Source organism: Triturus cristatus, chromosome 8 (genome assembly GCF_964204655.1).
Source record: "Triturus cristatus chromosome 8, aTriCri1.1, whole genome shotgun sequence".
In the NCBI taxonomy this organism is placed as follows: domain Eukaryota; kingdom Metazoa; phylum Chordata; class Amphibia; order Caudata; family Salamandridae; genus Triturus; species Triturus cristatus.
In genome coordinates this window covers 313,634,001-313,650,467 of record NC_140591.1, presented here as the reverse complement: position 1 = coordinate 313,650,467, position 16,467 = coordinate 313,634,001, and the positions used below count along the sequence as shown (strand labels likewise).

General features: G+C 41.8%; 1 protein-coding gene across 5 annotated transcripts in view; it reads right to left on the bottom strand.

Annotated features, from left to right (window-relative positions):
* The window catches only part of SGCG (sarcoglycan gamma), a 967,353-nt gene that overhangs the window by 281,145 nt on the left and 669,741 nt on the right, over positions 1-16,467 (bottom strand). For all 5 annotated transcript variants that reach the window (XM_085621587.1, XM_085621590.1, XM_085621588.1 and 2 more), the window contains one exon: positions 10,919-11,006. In XM_085621587.1, the coding sequence (XP_085477713.1) occupies positions 10,919-11,006 (88 nt within the window). The remainder of the gene's footprint in view (positions 1-10,918; positions 11,007-16,467) is intronic.

The window sequence follows — 16,467 nt, the reverse complement described above, 5'->3', positions numbered from 1 at the left end:
GATGTTTATGTTATAAAAGAAAGAAAATACAGAAAAATGTAAAAGAGACAATTTGAAAAGAAGACAGAATAAGAAACAAGAGAGGGAATATGAAGAGGTAGAATTAGAAGAAATGAAAGATAACATGTATAAAACAGCTAGAAGAGCAGAAATTGGGGAAACAGAGATGTGAATTAATCTAAAGAATTAATTTCGCTTTTATGATAAATTGATACAAAATGTTATGGTGTGGTGATAAAATCACCAAAAGGGGGAATGATGGAGCAGGTTGTACAAAATTTTGTATACCTCCCCCATTTTGCATAAAAATATTCATTAAATAATCTATTAACTATAATATTATTAAATGACTTGCATGTTTATTAACCAACACTTACTAATATAAACTACACGTGGGATTGCAATTGCTTGGCTAAATATAATTTTTATGACTAAAATATGTATGCATATTAACAGTAGTAGATGTGGTAATTAGAAAATTGCATGATATATGTTGCTTTGTAATGTTCTGTAATGTTGCCCAGAAGGAGGATCGAAATGGCGAATATAAATGCTTTATATGTTGCTAAACGCTAGATAAATACAAACACATAGAGGAATTAGTAAGGGGTAAACATTAGATTTGTTATTTCTTTATATTAATTATTCTTTTGTGTTTGTTTCGCTTAAATTAGCATTATGGCCTAAATCAAAGATGGCTGCCGAGACTCCACGATGAAGTGGCCATTTTCTCATGTGGCGCAGAGTAAACAGCGCCTGCGCGAAAGCATCCATGATCCTCGCAGTGACCTCTGAACACAGTACCCCAACAAGGATGACACATTAGACGTCTTCCAAAAAAGAGGAACAATACACTTTTACAGAGAACCGGAAAGACTTGATACAATTTTTTTTCCGGTGACCTCACCCCTTGAACTGTACTGAAATCCTGGGAACACATTAGACGATCCTAACCAACCAATCATGACCACTCTAAACATTAAAATTGTAACTTATATGTTCAAGTTCTTTATAAAAGCTTATCAACATAGGGACTCGACACGACCTTCCCTTTTTGACTTGACGCTTGTCGTTTGCCGCCTCCTCCCCTTACTTTGATGACCTGGATACTGTCCGACTCTTTGACGACTGCGAACTTTTGACTGACGCTTGCAAGTCTTTGGTCCTTTCCGATCTTTGGGACTGTAACGTGCTAGGCAGAGAACTCTGAGCTTTGGTTTATTACGGACGATCTATACAGAGCCAATGAATTAGAAGACCTCAGAGTAGTAAAGATTAGGTAAATATGAAGTTCTGTGATTTTCTGAAAATTTGATATAAACTTTGCAAAATAAAAGCATACTAAAGCTTTATGAAATTTAGATAAACTATTATTGATTAACAAGAAAAAACGAGTTTGTGGTTTTTCATCTAAGGAGGAAAGTATTCTGAATCTTAAAATGTGTTTTAGCTGGTTCTAAAATCATCATCAACCAATCCAACTAATTTGGTCCATTGACTGAAGTGGGAGGAGTGCCTTGATATTTGGGATTGAGGATCTGTAGGCGAAAGTACTTTCCCTTCCCTATAGGTTATAAGGTATTTTCCCACATGTCCAGTGCTTGAATTACTAATTCCTCCTGTGTGTGCAGAGTCAGTGATAGAGACGTGTGAGTGTTGGTGTTATGGGCCCCACCAATGAATGCGTGTGTGAATGAGCTAGTGTGACGTCGGGTCTGCGATGCAGGGAGGGTATCGGTAAAGGTTATTCCCCGCTTCCCGGTCTTGCGCTGGATCACTAGCAAACCTGGAGTCAAGCCTAGTGGAAAGGAAAGAACTGTCCAGAACCAATTTTAGAGATAGACAAAGGGGTGTTCATCACCCACAGGCTTACACTGGACATAAAAGTGACATACCCATAACCTAAAATAAGAACACTTTTGGACCTGAGAAGATTCAGAAGAAGGACTGTTCTACTGTCTGAAGAAGGAAGATTGGACTTGTTTGCCTTGAACCCAAGACCCCAGAAGTGACTCCAAGGGTCAGCTGAATGATAACTTGTTTGAGCTAAAGGGACACAACAAGCATCCAGAGGCCATTCCTGCTTCCCAACTGACCAGACCCAAGTGGACCTTACCTTGTCCCCTCTGCTGGTCTCTATAGGAGTGAGCCCTGAATCCCAAGTGCTATCCTCAAGGTCCGGGACCCTTGGCTGGAATCAGAGTGTACTTTTCAATGCCTAACCGTAGGTTTCACCGAACCAACACAGAGTGGCGCAGAGTGCTGCAGGGCCTCACACCACTGCACTGCGCATCTCCTGATCTGCGGCTTAACTGGATCCGACTCAGGGTATACCATCACAGCACCGCGCATCTCCTGATCGGTGGCATCACCGGTTCCAACGCAGAGCCTTGCATTGCAGCACAGAATAGCTCCTGATAGGCAGCTCTACTGCATCCAACACAGAGTCTTGCATCGCAGCACCACGCAGCTCCTGAATGGCAGTTTCAACAGATCTAACACAGAGCCCCAAATCGTGGCACCGAGCAGCACCCGCACCAAGGACACAGGGTACAACTCTCAGCGTGCTGAACCTGGTTCTGTACCTGGCCTGTGCTCCATCACGGTTGGCCTGGACTTTAAACTTTGTCCTGCTCCGGCAATGTAGGAAACTGGGTCCTTGTTGCAGTAATCCCCCCACTTTTTGCACGGTATTTGATGCAACATTAACTGAATTGCACGGAGTTCTTTCCACAAAATAAGACAACTGGTCACCTGATTCCCAAGTGACCAGGCTTTTAGCCCCTCTGTAAGTCCCTCATAATTGGCACATCTCGTACCTACAGCATAGGTACTAAAGAGGGTCCCTAAGAGCAGCAGCCTATCTTGTGCCACTCTAAGGGACCCAGCACCAAACTCATACAGATTGCCACTGCAGGCTGTGTGACAAGGTGCTCTAAAAAGTGAAAACACAAAATGTCACACACCTGTGTGCCATGTTCCCTAACACTGCATGTAATATTTGTAAGTCACCCTACAGCAGCTCTTACAGCCCTAAGGCAGGGTGCATTATATTATATGGGTAAATATATCTGCAATGAGCAGATATACCCCTGTGCTGGCCATTACTGCCTGTACAAGTCACTAGGGAAGCCATTTTAAGTACATGTGCTGAACACTGGTCAAGAAGAGTTACCCAGCTACATGATGGCTTTACTAAAACTTGAGATGTTTGGTATCAAACATCTCGTATTAATACACCCACACTGACTCCAGGGATGGATTTATTATACATGTACCCAGAGGGTACCTTAGAGGTACCCCCTGAAAACCTACCAACTACTAGTGTGCTGATTGACTGGTCCTAGCCAGCCTGCCACCACAGACGAGTTTCTGACCACCAAGTCTTTGCTCTCAGGGGGTCAGGAACAAAGTCTGCTCGGGCAGAGGGTGTTTACACCCCTTCTTACAGGACGACCTGTGAATCAGCATTTCAAGGCAGGGAAGTTCAAAGAGCCCACTGCCTTTGGTATGCGAATCAGACTTCCCTGACTGGAGAAGATGACAACCTCCTAGTCCAGGGCCAATTTGGCACCTAGATAGGCAGGAAAAGTAGTAGTCAGACAGGCGCGGTCAGCATCAGTCTAGTTCTACCCCTAAGGTTGGCTACCTGAAGTGAAGACAAAAATCAGAAGTCTGCCATCTGTGTGATGGCACACTTAGGAACTCTGGAACAAGGTTATGCCCACTTTTCCGAGGAAGTAGTCATATATGGGGCGTAGTGACCGCAGGGGTCAGTAGACCATTGGCTACCACCCTACACTCCCATAACACCCCTGAGTTTAGTATTTAGGGAAGTCCCTGGAACCAGGAAATTAGATCCTGCTGACCTGAAAGAAGAAGACAGAGGTGAAGAGTTGCAAGAAGCAAGAACAGGAGAGTAGCAACTGGCTGGGTGCCAACTCTGCAGGCCTGTGTGCTGTCCTCAATAATTGCACCAAAGATGACTTGTCCTGCAGCTTGTGTGTCTCCAAAAGCCTGGTAGAACTGCTAGCACTTCACCCATGAACCAGGGACTTCTGTGGAGCAGCAGAGCTGCTTCCCTGCATCCTGCAGGCACTCAGAGACCTGAGAGGACTTTGGACCGCCCAAACCTGACACCGGAGTAGTAACTTATTAACATTAATGAACAGAGACAAAAATTAAAGGTCGACATTTATCGCACACTCACATTTATTTTGACATTCACTTTGGTAGTATCACACACACATGACACGAAACTAAGCACCCAGAGACAATCGTACGTATTCAAACATATCTGTTACACTCGGTTTTGTTTTCTCTCGCCAAGTTTGATCTTTGAACTGTAGGTTAACATGCCATTACAAACGCACGGATGGTTGCTTCTAGGTGTTTTTTTATGAACCATGTCTCCATAAATGACACAAACATGCCTGCAGCCCTCAGCAGTTTTTGATTGATGGAGTTCTTAAAAACAATTAGATCACTGCGGTAAAAGAGAATTAAAAAAAAAAAAGTTATGCTTTGCAAAGAACAATAGACCTTAATGTGTTCTTTTTTGCACTGATACTTTCATAATTACTACCAACTTTTTGATGGTGGTAATTTGTACTTTGTGGGCATGCTCAATGATCCACAGGGCATTACTTTTAGGAAGCTGTAATGTTTTGCGAGTACTGTTTCTATATCATTGTTTGCCATATTGAGTGAAACCCAACCTCTAGCTGGATGTTACTCTATCAACAATTTTACCACGGATTGTGTTCAGTGTAAGCGCCAGTGCTTTAAACTGCTGTAACACACCTGCAGTTTTATTTTCTTTAATATAGCGCAAACTCGACTCGAAAATATTAGAGCGCTTTACATGAGCACCAGTTACATTACACAAGGGAGCATTCATTTTTATTTTTTTAAGGCACAGGAGATTACGTGATTTTCCTAGAACCACAGTCTGTTTTGTGTACGTCAGACTCGAACCTAATTCCTCCAGTTCCAAAGTCGGCAGCTCTGCCAATAGTGCCACATCACCTGATGTCGTCAGTACTTCCTAGGTGCACTGTGTCTGCACTAAGAGATAAGGAGTTCAAAGATAGTGTATAGCGCTAAAGTCTGGCACACCCTGGAACACCGTACGTTTGCCTGTGGTCTACATAAAAAGCCTCACATGTGACTCAGTGTGCGCTAGAGCAGTTCCCATCTTCTCATGTTGCACACTAGAACAGTTCAGGTCTGTCAGTGTTGCACTATGTAGCATTTTTCATCTAAAAGTGGTGCATACTAGAACAGCATTAAAATCAGAAATGGTACATGCTAAAACAGCTTAAATCTGCTGATATTGCAAACTAGAATGCCCCACATCTGGTAGTGTGCACACTAGAACACCTCACATCTTACATGGCGCACACTGAAATTGCTCACATCTGCCACTGGTGCACACTGGAACATGTCATACATGAACGTGGTGCATGGTAAATCAGCTCTTTAATTTTGTAGAGAGCACACTGCTTCAGCCCACCTCTACCTTTGGTGCATGTGGTAACGGTTAGACTCCGTTTGTGGTTACACCGGTGTGCAACGTAAGCCTGGTCTTGTAAACACTACAACGCCCGATATCTACTCATGGTGAAGGAAAGGTTAATCAATCAATCAATCAATCATATCATTTGTAAAGTGCACTACTCACCCGTGAGGGTCTCAAGGCGCTGGGGTGGGGAATGCTGCTACTGCTCGAAAAGCCAGGTCTTGAGGAGTTTTCTGAAGTTCAGCAGGTCTTGGGTCTGCCGTAGGTGGATGGGGAGGGTGTTCCAGGTCTTGACGGCGAGGTGGGAGAACTATCTGCCGCCGGAGTCGCTCTTCGGAAGCGGGGGACTGTGGCGAGGGTGAGGTCGGTGGAGCGGAGCTGGCGGGTGGGGGTGTAGAAGCTAAGTCGTCTGTTGAGGTAAGTTGGTCCGTGTTGTGGAGTGCCTTGTGTGCATGGGTGAGGAGCTTGAAGGTTATCCTCTTGTTGACCAGGAGCCAGTGCAGGTCTCTCAGGTGGGGTGTGATGTGGCTGCGGTGAGGGATGTCGAGGATCAGGCAAGCTGAGGCGTTCTGGATGCGTTGGAGCCGTCTCAGGAATTTGGCCGAGGCTCCTGCGTAGAGGGCTTTTCCGTAGTCCAACCTGCTGCTGACGAGGGCCTGGGTGACCGTTCTTCTCGTTTCAGTGGGATCCACTTGTAGATCAGACAGAGCATGCGGTGTTGGAGCGGTTCCCAGTGCGGTCGGCCACCAGGAGTCGTCCCAGGCCGAAAGGGTGGATCCGAGGATGAGAACCTCCGTCTTGTCCGAGTTCAGCTTCAGTCGGCTGTTCCTCATCCATTCAGCGACGGCCTTCATTCCTTCGTGAAGGTTGGTTTTGGCAGTGTGGGGGTCCTTGCTGAGGGAGAGGATCAGCTGGGTGTCATCGGCGTAGGAGATGATGTTGAGGTCGTGCCGACGAGCGATGTGGGCGAGCGGTGCCATGTAGATGTTAAACAGAGTTGGGCTGAGGGATCAGCCCTGGGGTACGCCGCAGAAGATCTTGGTTGCTTCAGAGCGGAATGGGGGAAGGCGGACGCTCTGTGTTTTGCCAGAGACGAAGGAGGTGGTCCAGTCCAGGGTCTTCTCTTGGATCCCGACGTTGTGGAGGCGTGTTCGTAGTGTGTGGTGGCAGACCGTGTCAAAGGCGGCTGACAGGTCCAGGACGATGAGGGCTGCCGTTTCTCCGTTGTGCAGCAGGGACTTGATGTCATTGGTGGCAGCGATGAGGGCAGTCTCAGTGCTGTGGTTGCTGCGGAACCCGGACTGGGAAGGGTCCAGGATGTTGTTCACCTCGAGGTAGCGGGTCAGTTGTTCATTGACGGTCTTCTCGATGACCTTTGCAGGGAACGGGAGCAGGGAGATGGGCATGAAGTTCTCGAGGTCCTTGGGGTCTGCCTTGGGTTTCTTGAGTAAGGCGTTGATCTCGGCGTGCTTCCAGCTCTCCGGGAAGGTTGCTGTCTCGAAGGAGGTGTTGATGACTTTCCGGAGATGGGGTGCGATGGATGTGCTGGCTTTGTTGAAGATGTGGTGTGGGCATGGGTCTGATGGAGATCCAGAGTGGATGGTGTTCATGATCTTGATGGTGTCGTCGTCGTTGATGTTGGTCCAGGAGAGCAGGCGGTTGGTGCGGATGGTGGTCGTGGGGGCGGAGGTCTCAGTGGCTGTCCGGGCGGTCGTGGCGTTGAAGCTGTTGTGGATGTCTGCGATCTTGTGGTGGAAGAAGGTGGCCAGCAAGTCGCACAGGTCTTGCAAGGGTGGGACGTCGTTGGTGTTGGAGCTGGGGTTGGGGAGTTCCTTCACGATGTTGAAGAGCTCTTTGCTGTTGTGCGCATTGTTGTCGAGGCGGTTTGTGAAGGAGGCCCTTTTGGCGGATCTGAAGAGGTGATTGTGTCTGCGGGTGGCGTACTTGTGCTCTGAGTGTAGCACATCTGTACAGTAAAATACATCACAGCTACTCGTGGTGCATAAAAGTAAACTTCATCCACGTCTACCTGTGATAAATACCACATCAGCCTAAGTCATAACACTTTAACAGAGTTTCAATAACTTATATTGCGCAAATACTCACCAAACTACAACTTACAACAAAAAACAACGTATTATTAATCACATAGGCGAAACCTAATGCATTTACCAATGCTTGTCAAATCTCTCACCAAGTGGGAGCAAACACCAAGTGCGCTCCCAGCGAGCGGGAGCCTGGAATATGCTCCCGCCCACTGAGAGCAGACTTTAGATCAATTTCTCTGCCTGCAGTGATGCGGGCACTGAAACAGATCCCCCTCCCCCTGAAAATTACACTAGGCCCCTAGGGGATAAGTTCCTGGAGCCAAAATGATCCCGGGGAGGGGGGCCACATGCACCCCCTCCCCTTTATTTCAAAGACTGGCACTGGTGGATGGGGTCCCCATGACCTAACAAGACTTGGGGTGGGTCACATATCCCCCAGCCCCTTTATTTAAATAAGTGGTCATGGGGCGTGGGATCCCCAGGGCCAATAACGGCTCAGGGAGGAGGGCCTCCCCCCCTTTAATTTATAAAGAAAAGACAGCCCTGTGGATGGGGTCCCCAGGGCCAGGCCCTGGGTCAATATCCTGCCGCGCTCGGCCATAGGCTGTGCACTGTAGGAGGTTGCATTTGCATATGGGAATTAAGTATTACTTTACATCTCACACAAAACTGGAAATTCACTGAAAAAAATGGTTAAAGGTTAAAGTAACATCATAGTTAAGTGAATATGTTGGTGATAACATTAATGTGTTGAACTGAAAAACACAGAAATTCCCCAGTTATATTTAGCAGAGCTAAATATAACTAGCACCCCTGCCATATACTGTTTATGGCCTCACATATGACATCACTTATGACATGTTCTATGACATTATTTAGGACATCACTGATAACATCTCAAATGACACCATTGATGACATCATTGAGGACATCATCCAATGAGTGTGCTAGTTTATTTTACAGTTGACGTAGTAGTGGGTATATTATTTTTCTACATAATTTTGTACAGTTTGGGCCCAGTTAATGAGTGTGAGTGTTTACAAAACGCACGGGCTCATAGTGCACCTTAGCTGTGTGGAGGTTTTAATCTATTACAATCTATGCCACTCCACTCTACATCACTAAACTATATGCCACTGTACTTTACACTAATCCTCTGTATACCAGTCCTCACTACGCGAATGCACTGCACATCACTCAAAGCCACTACACTGTACACTATTACAGTATACACCACTACATTCTATGACACTGCAGAGTACCCTACTCAACTACATGCTATTCTATTGTACGCAACTCCATTCTACAGCACTACACTCTATGCTATTCCAGTCTATGCCACTCCACTTTATGTCACACAAGTGTACACAAATGTCCTGTACCCTATTTAACTGTACGCCACCGTACACCACTTCAGTATACGCCACTCTGTTCTACGACAAGCCACTTTACAGTATTATAGTCAACACCACGCCTCTCTCTACTGTATGTCACTCCAATGTACACCACTCCACTATGCAGTTTACGCTATTTCACTGTACAACGCTCCACTCTACGCTATTCCAGTGTACACCACTCCACTTTACACCACTCCATGCCAGTCCACTTCACTATACCCTATTCCACTGTATGCCACTCCAGTCTATGCCACTCCACTATACACTAATCCACTGTATGCCACTCCACTCTACCCCACCCCACTGTACACCACTAGAGTCAATGGTATTACACTCTATACCACTTCATGCTACTCCTCAGTATGCCACTACCCTCTACGACACTCCACTGTACACCATTAAATTCTATGCTATTCTGCTCTGTTGGGGGACCTCTGTACACAGTCTTGTTGCATCATTCGCCACACTGTATTAACTATAACTCACCCTTCTCCATGCATTGGTTATACCCTTGTATACCCTTGCATACTGTATATCTTTCAGCATTTAAAATCAGAGCACGCATAATAACACTTATTACATCTCAAATAACAATTTCTGAGAACACAGTAGAGTAGAGAGTTATAGTTTTGTTTTACTTATTTTATTTGGCATTTCTTATATCACATACAGTAAATAAATCTACAAATAACACTCTCTTCCGGGTCAACGTGCTCTTACAGGATATATCACCCCAAGAGGGCTTCGGTCAGTGGTTTGCCCGGTTATCGCCGTACTGCAGTTCAGTAATCAGGTAAGTAATCTCCTCAGGATCTGAGTGTACAATAGTATCATCCATTTCTAAGTATGCATTTAGTTTGAGTCTTTCACATTATCGGCCGGTAGCTTCGCATCAGGGTGTGAGAGAATAGCACAATATAAAAAGTTTACATTTTTAAAGAAGATAAACAAAAAACTTCTGTAACAAACTGAAAGCTGTGCAGTGGAGTGGTATAGGTTAGAAATCAACTATTCGTATCCAGGGTATCTGAACTTAGGGAGAGAGAGCCCACCGGGGTGAGTGGAGAGTTATAGTTAATGTATTGTGGGGAGTGATGCAATAAGACTGGTGAACAAGGGTGGGTGACGAATAGTAAAAAGAAGGTGGTGGGTAGAATATAAATGTAAATTATAACTGGTGATGGGAAAATTAGAAATGTAAGTTATAACTATAACTTTGGAATTTCTACAGTTTGTATAGTTTAAGTTGGGTTTGTGTAGAAAGAATAAATAAAGTTTTCCTAAAAATAACTTTCATTAGAATATATATCTTTTTTCATTAGAAAAGTATTACTGAGAAGCCATGCATTTTTTATCATAGTAGAAAGTGGTATATTTTGAAATTCAGAAAACTATATCCCCCAAGTGGGGTTTGATATGCTGTACACTACTTTTTCCCATTGGTAACATATATTCAGTTGCAGATATAATAAACTTTCTACTTTTTAAGTATAATAAAGTGATATTGTTTAGTTTATTCCTTATTTTTTTGTAATTTGATTTTCGACTTAATTCTTAAAATGGGTTTTCCATGATTTGTTTTCCTCCAGTGTGTTTTCTCAGTTTTCCTTCTTCAATTAATTCCCATACATCACTGTCATATGTTGCTTCCCCAGGCGCTTGAACGGAAAAATCTTACTCATCCCATTTTGTAGAACATGTCATAGACCATAAATTACACTGCAGGTGTCACATATGTTTTATGTTTAAATGCTTTTTATGTCTTTGAAATGTATAAATAGGAAAACATTTAAAATAATAAAGCAAAGCAGAGAAAACCTTGATAAAGATACCAAAATATGGTGCACTGTATCTAAAGAAAGATCACATTTACTTCTTTCTACAGCATCAACTAAATTACAAATACTCTTTAAAGAACAGTTCATAGTGATAGAAAAATGGTGGATACTTACGGACAAGTAATCTACCCGTAACCTGCCCTTCGGGATTTCGAGCATTTACAGTTACATTGTGAGTTGAGTGAAGGAGCAGAGGTGAATCCTAAACAGAAGAAAATGTTGAATTATTAGTTCCCCGGTGGTTTCAAGCATGCTCAATAAAAATCGTGCTCTTCACGGTAAACAGGAAATTAAGTTTCATTATCATTTTCATCAGAGAAATACGTCCTCTGTGGATAAGTTGAGTCATTTTAATGGCGCAACACAAACATCGCACTCAAGTTGAAGATAGGTTTATACGATTTAGGACCCCAGAGAAATCTTGCCCAGATACCAATTAATTGAAATTTTAAAAGCACACAGAGGTTGGCGGGGTAAAGTTGAGACTGGTTTTCGCTCTGGTTAGTAGAGTGCAGACCCTGTGAAATACCCTTCGTGTGTGAGGGATCAGAAGTTGGTCAACTCACCGATGAAGGAACCGAATAATTCTGGAGTGCAAGTCACATTGAAGGTTTGGCACACACACCTTTAGCTAGATGTCTGTCACATCTTTTGAAATCATTATACGATAATTATATTATTACACACAGTGACAGCCCTCATCCTTTGCTTGTTCTATGTGTCATTTGCATTTTGGAGCAGTCCACATTACAGACAGTTCTTTGGGACTGGAACTCTAGGGCAGGACTGGAGGTAAGGCATTTTACTTGTTTACTCTGGGAGTCAGTCTCTTCGATCGCAGAGAACAGTATCAGCTGTGTCAGACTGACCATCCTGGAAGAACTGTATATTGCACACTGCCCTGCATACTGCAGGGCCTGGAGGCACCGATGTGTGTTTTTAGTCCTCACTCACTCATCAGCCTGGTAACCAGGGTGTGGCTGCAAAATGCACTGTTTGAGAGACACTGAAAATTCAATTCTCACACTATTTCTGACTGGGGGTTGAGGTAGAGGGCCAGATGCTGAACTCCACTTCACAGCTAGCATTGTGTTGCCTAATAATGGGCACTGTTGTTGGGAGGACAGTAAACATCAGATCCTACTCTACCATATGTATGCTGTTAGTGCCTACACACCTCATTGCAAGTCTAGACAGAGAAGATGACTGAGTATTGTGTCTGCTATGGTGTACATATATGAACGGTGCAGAGACAGAATATAAAGTAAAAAATATTGACTTGCACAAATACAAAGGCAAAAATATCGTGGGTCAAGAATAACGACAGACAAAATATCGTGGTCAAGAATATTCATTTTGGGTAAGTAATATCGATGTAAATATTATTGAAGTGTTTAATATAGTTTGCAAAAATATAGATGTTAAAAATACCAATTTTTTATTAATGTTCTGTTTTTTAGTATATATTTTATATGTGTGAGAAGCATGTATTGTTTGTATAAGAATTGTTTGTATTTTTATTATGTGTTACAATGTTAGTAGTTATTAAAACAATTTTGTTTGAAATTTGCATTTGGTGGGTTTACAGGGTAACAGGGTGGGAAATAATTTAATTATATAACATTTATTGATTATTTTTAGTAGTTTTTTTTTAAAGTTTTTTTAGTGCCGTAGCGAGTTGTGGGTTTATAGGGGAATACGGTGGGAAGTGATTTAACTATAGTTAATTTATTGAATAATTTTAATTTATTAGTATTTGTTGAATTGAGAAATTATAGTGTTTAATGTGTAAATAATTATTGTATTAATTATTTAATAATTAGTTAGTTAATTAATTGGCAATTTATTATGTTGATTGTGTGATTATTTTTAGGTGTGTGTTGTGGTGTTTATTGGTGAAAATGGTGTGAAGTAATTTAGTCTTCAATTGATGAATTAATAATTTGTTGTTAATTAATTGTAATTAATTAATTGGCAATTAAGCGTGTTAATTGTGTAATTTGTTTAGGTGGGTGTTGTGATGTTTATAGGTGAAAATAGTGGGAAGGGTGGAAAGAAATGTATTTTTACTTGGTGAATTAATAATTATTTGTTAATTTAAATTAATTAATTGGCAATTAATCAGGTTAATTGTGTAATTAATTTTAGGTGTGTGTTGTGGTATTTATAGGTGTAAATGGTGGGAAAGGAGGGAAGTAATTTATTTTTAATTGAATTAATAATCAGTTGTTAATTAAAATTAATTAATTAGTAATTAATTATGTAATTGTGTAATTCATTGTATGTGTGTGTGCATAGTATAGTGTTAAAGAATGTGTATTCAATTAATGTTTATTCATTATTTTTTTATTAATAATAATTTATTGAATCGTTTTTAATTATGTTAAGTATGGAAATAAATGTAAATAAAAATGTGGAAGGTTTTTTATGGTGTGGTGTTATAGGGTAGGAAATAAAATAAATACATTTATGTTTTAAATGTTTTGTTTGTTAATATTTGCTTCTTTCAAATAAATATTGTTTATAAATGTATTTATTAATCTATTTCAGATAATAGTTGTACCTTTTTGTTATATGTAATTAATATATTTAATGTTAATGCTAATGTTTAATATATTTAATCTGATATTTTTAAAATATTTTTTTTTTAATTTTTAAGATTATTTTTTTTTTTATTGTTTGAATGTTATTTTTAACTTTTGTTTCTCTGCTATCCAACACTTTCCTTACTGTTGCACTCACCAGAGTGGGAATAGTAATGTTTACCTCTCCCCCATCCAGCACTTTCTCTATTGTTGCACTCATTGGAGTGGGAATAGTAAATTTTACCCCTCTGCTATCCAACATTTTCCCTACTGTTGCACTCACTGGAGTTGGAATAGTAATTTTTACCCCTCCGCCATCCAGCACTTTCCCTACTATTGCACTTATTGGAGTGGGAACAGTAATGTTTACCCTTACGCTATCCATCACTTTCCCTACTGTTGCACTCACTGGAGTGGGTATAGTAATTTTTACCCCTCCGCCATCCAGCACTTTCCCTACTATTGCACTTATTGGAGTGGGTTCAGTAATTTTTACCCCTTCGCTATCCATCACTTTCCCTACTGTTGCACTCACTGGAGTGGGAATAGTAATTTTTACTCCTCCGCTATCCAGCACTTTCGCTACTGTTGCACTCGCTGGAGTGGGAATAGTAATTTTTACCCTTCTGCCGTCCAGCACTTTCCCTACTGTTGCACTCACAGGAGTGGGACTAGTAACTTTTACCCCTCCGTTATCCAGCACTTTCCCTACTGTTGCACTCACTGGAGTGGGAATAGTAATTTTTACCCCTCCGCTATCCAATACTTTCTCTAATGTTGCACTCACTGGCGTGGGAATAGTAATTTTCCCGCTATCCAACAATTTCCCTACTGTTGCATTCACTGGAGTTGGAATAGTAAATTCAATTATTCCGCTATCCAACATTTTCCCTACTTTTGTATTTATTGTATTGCGAAATGTACGTTTTAATTTTTTTAAATTGTTATGTTTGAATTAATTATAAAATGGTTATTTTTTTATTCTAAATTATTGGTGTATATGTATATATTTAATTTGTATATAATTTAAAAGTTAAAAAATTAAATAAAGATAATAATATTTTTTTAAATTAGTTTATTTGTTACATTTAGTTAAAATGTATATTAAGGTGCCGATTCCGATACGTTAAAAAAAATTACTGTACGACTCGTATCCGTATTTTTTTACGTACGAATCGTACAAGTCCCGTACAACCGGTGAAGTACGATTCGTACTATAAAAGATACATACGAATCGTATCGGGAAAAGGTCTACGAGACGTCCCCGGACAGTTTTACGTACGAGTCGTAAAACTGAAGTCTGAGCGCACAAGTCCGATCCGTACCGGCGTTCCGAATACACAAGCGTATGGAAAACGTCCCGTACGGAGCGAACTTTTGTACGACCCCTACCCCGGGTACACTTGTGCCCGGGGTACGAGTCGTACGGCCCCCCCAGCCTCCCCCACCCGCGTATGTCCGCACCGTACCCCCCCACCCACGTATGTCCGCACCGTACCCCCCCACTGTATGTACGGTCTGTACATACGCGAGGATTGGGGTACGCCTGGGGTACGGTGCGGACCTATGCGGGTGGGGGGGTACGGTGTGGACATACACGGGTGGGGGTGTACGGTGCAGACATACGCACCGTACATACGCACTGTTGGCCTATGTACGGTGCGTACCCCAACAGCGCTTATGTACGCACCATACATATGCAATGTTGGGGTACGCACCGTACATGATGACATGTATGATGTGGTTGATGGCGTGTACGTCATGTACCGGGCCCCCTTTTCGTCGTGCATCACAGCGTACTTAGCTTTTCCGGCACTTTTTGGCTCCCGTAAAAAAATAGCCGTGCGGAGTGCTGTAGGTACGAATCGTACTTGCTGGTCCGTAAAACGCTGCCTGACTCTGTGCGGATGTCGCGTATGCACTGTCCAGGAACAGAATAGTAGGTATTTTTTAGCCGTACGGTGTTTTTTACGATTCGTACAGAAATGGTATTTTTGTACGAATCGTACTTGCTGGTTTGTAAGGTGGATTTCCCGGGTATGAGTCGTACGGAGAATACGCTCCGTACGACCATTCGTACCCGGGTTTTACAGGATCGTAATCGGCACCTAAATGTAATTTAAATTTATCTTGTTAAAAATAATATTAATATTTAATATATTTTATTTTATGTTATATATATTTTTCAAATCAATATTGTGTACATCTATATTTTTTACTTTGATATATTTGATTCGATATTTTTGTACATACCTGTTTAAGGATAGGGATTCGATATTTTTGCATTCTGTATTTTTTCATCGATATTTTTGTCATCGAAATTTTTTATAACGATATTTGTCAGTGATCCAATATGAACATGCCCTGATTATTATGAAGGGAGGGTGCAAATATGGGTATATTCTGAAGAGAAGGTAAAGATGTTGCAAATTCACCATACACTAATGAATACTGAGTGATGAACCACATCTAAAATCGTGTGTACAATACAGAGGGAAAATTTAATAAATAATTAATTTTCCCTTGGCATCATCCCTCGAAATCTTATTATATATTATATAATTTATGATACTTTTGTTTCTTTGATGGTATTTGTGTTATATTCCCAGCAATACTGATCCATATAGTTTACAGTAAGTTAGGTTATGATAACCACCACTACAATCAGGCCGAGACTGGAAACCAAAAGCAGCCCTGGGAAACTTTGTCTGACTAGCCCCCATACGTTGCATAGCGAGCGGGCCGGACCACTCCAAGGAGGGCTTTGGAGTGGTTCTCCCCTCAAGAAAAGTTGGGGCAAAATGGTGCAATCTGCAACACATTTTCATTATTTATTCAATTGTATGAGCTTTTAAAGCATTGAAAATAATGATCTAACATTTCACCAGGATATGATAATCTTTGTTGGGGTTCTTCAATGAATCCTCCCTATTACCTTCCAACAGTGCCCCTCATCTTTCCAAAACCCCTCTTGCCCATGTACTTCATGTGTTTTATAGTGCCTCTCATACCGGTGTAGGGTGTTGCAGCACTTTTTTTTTTTTTAAATCTTTTTATTAAGTTTCAAATGAAGGCAAT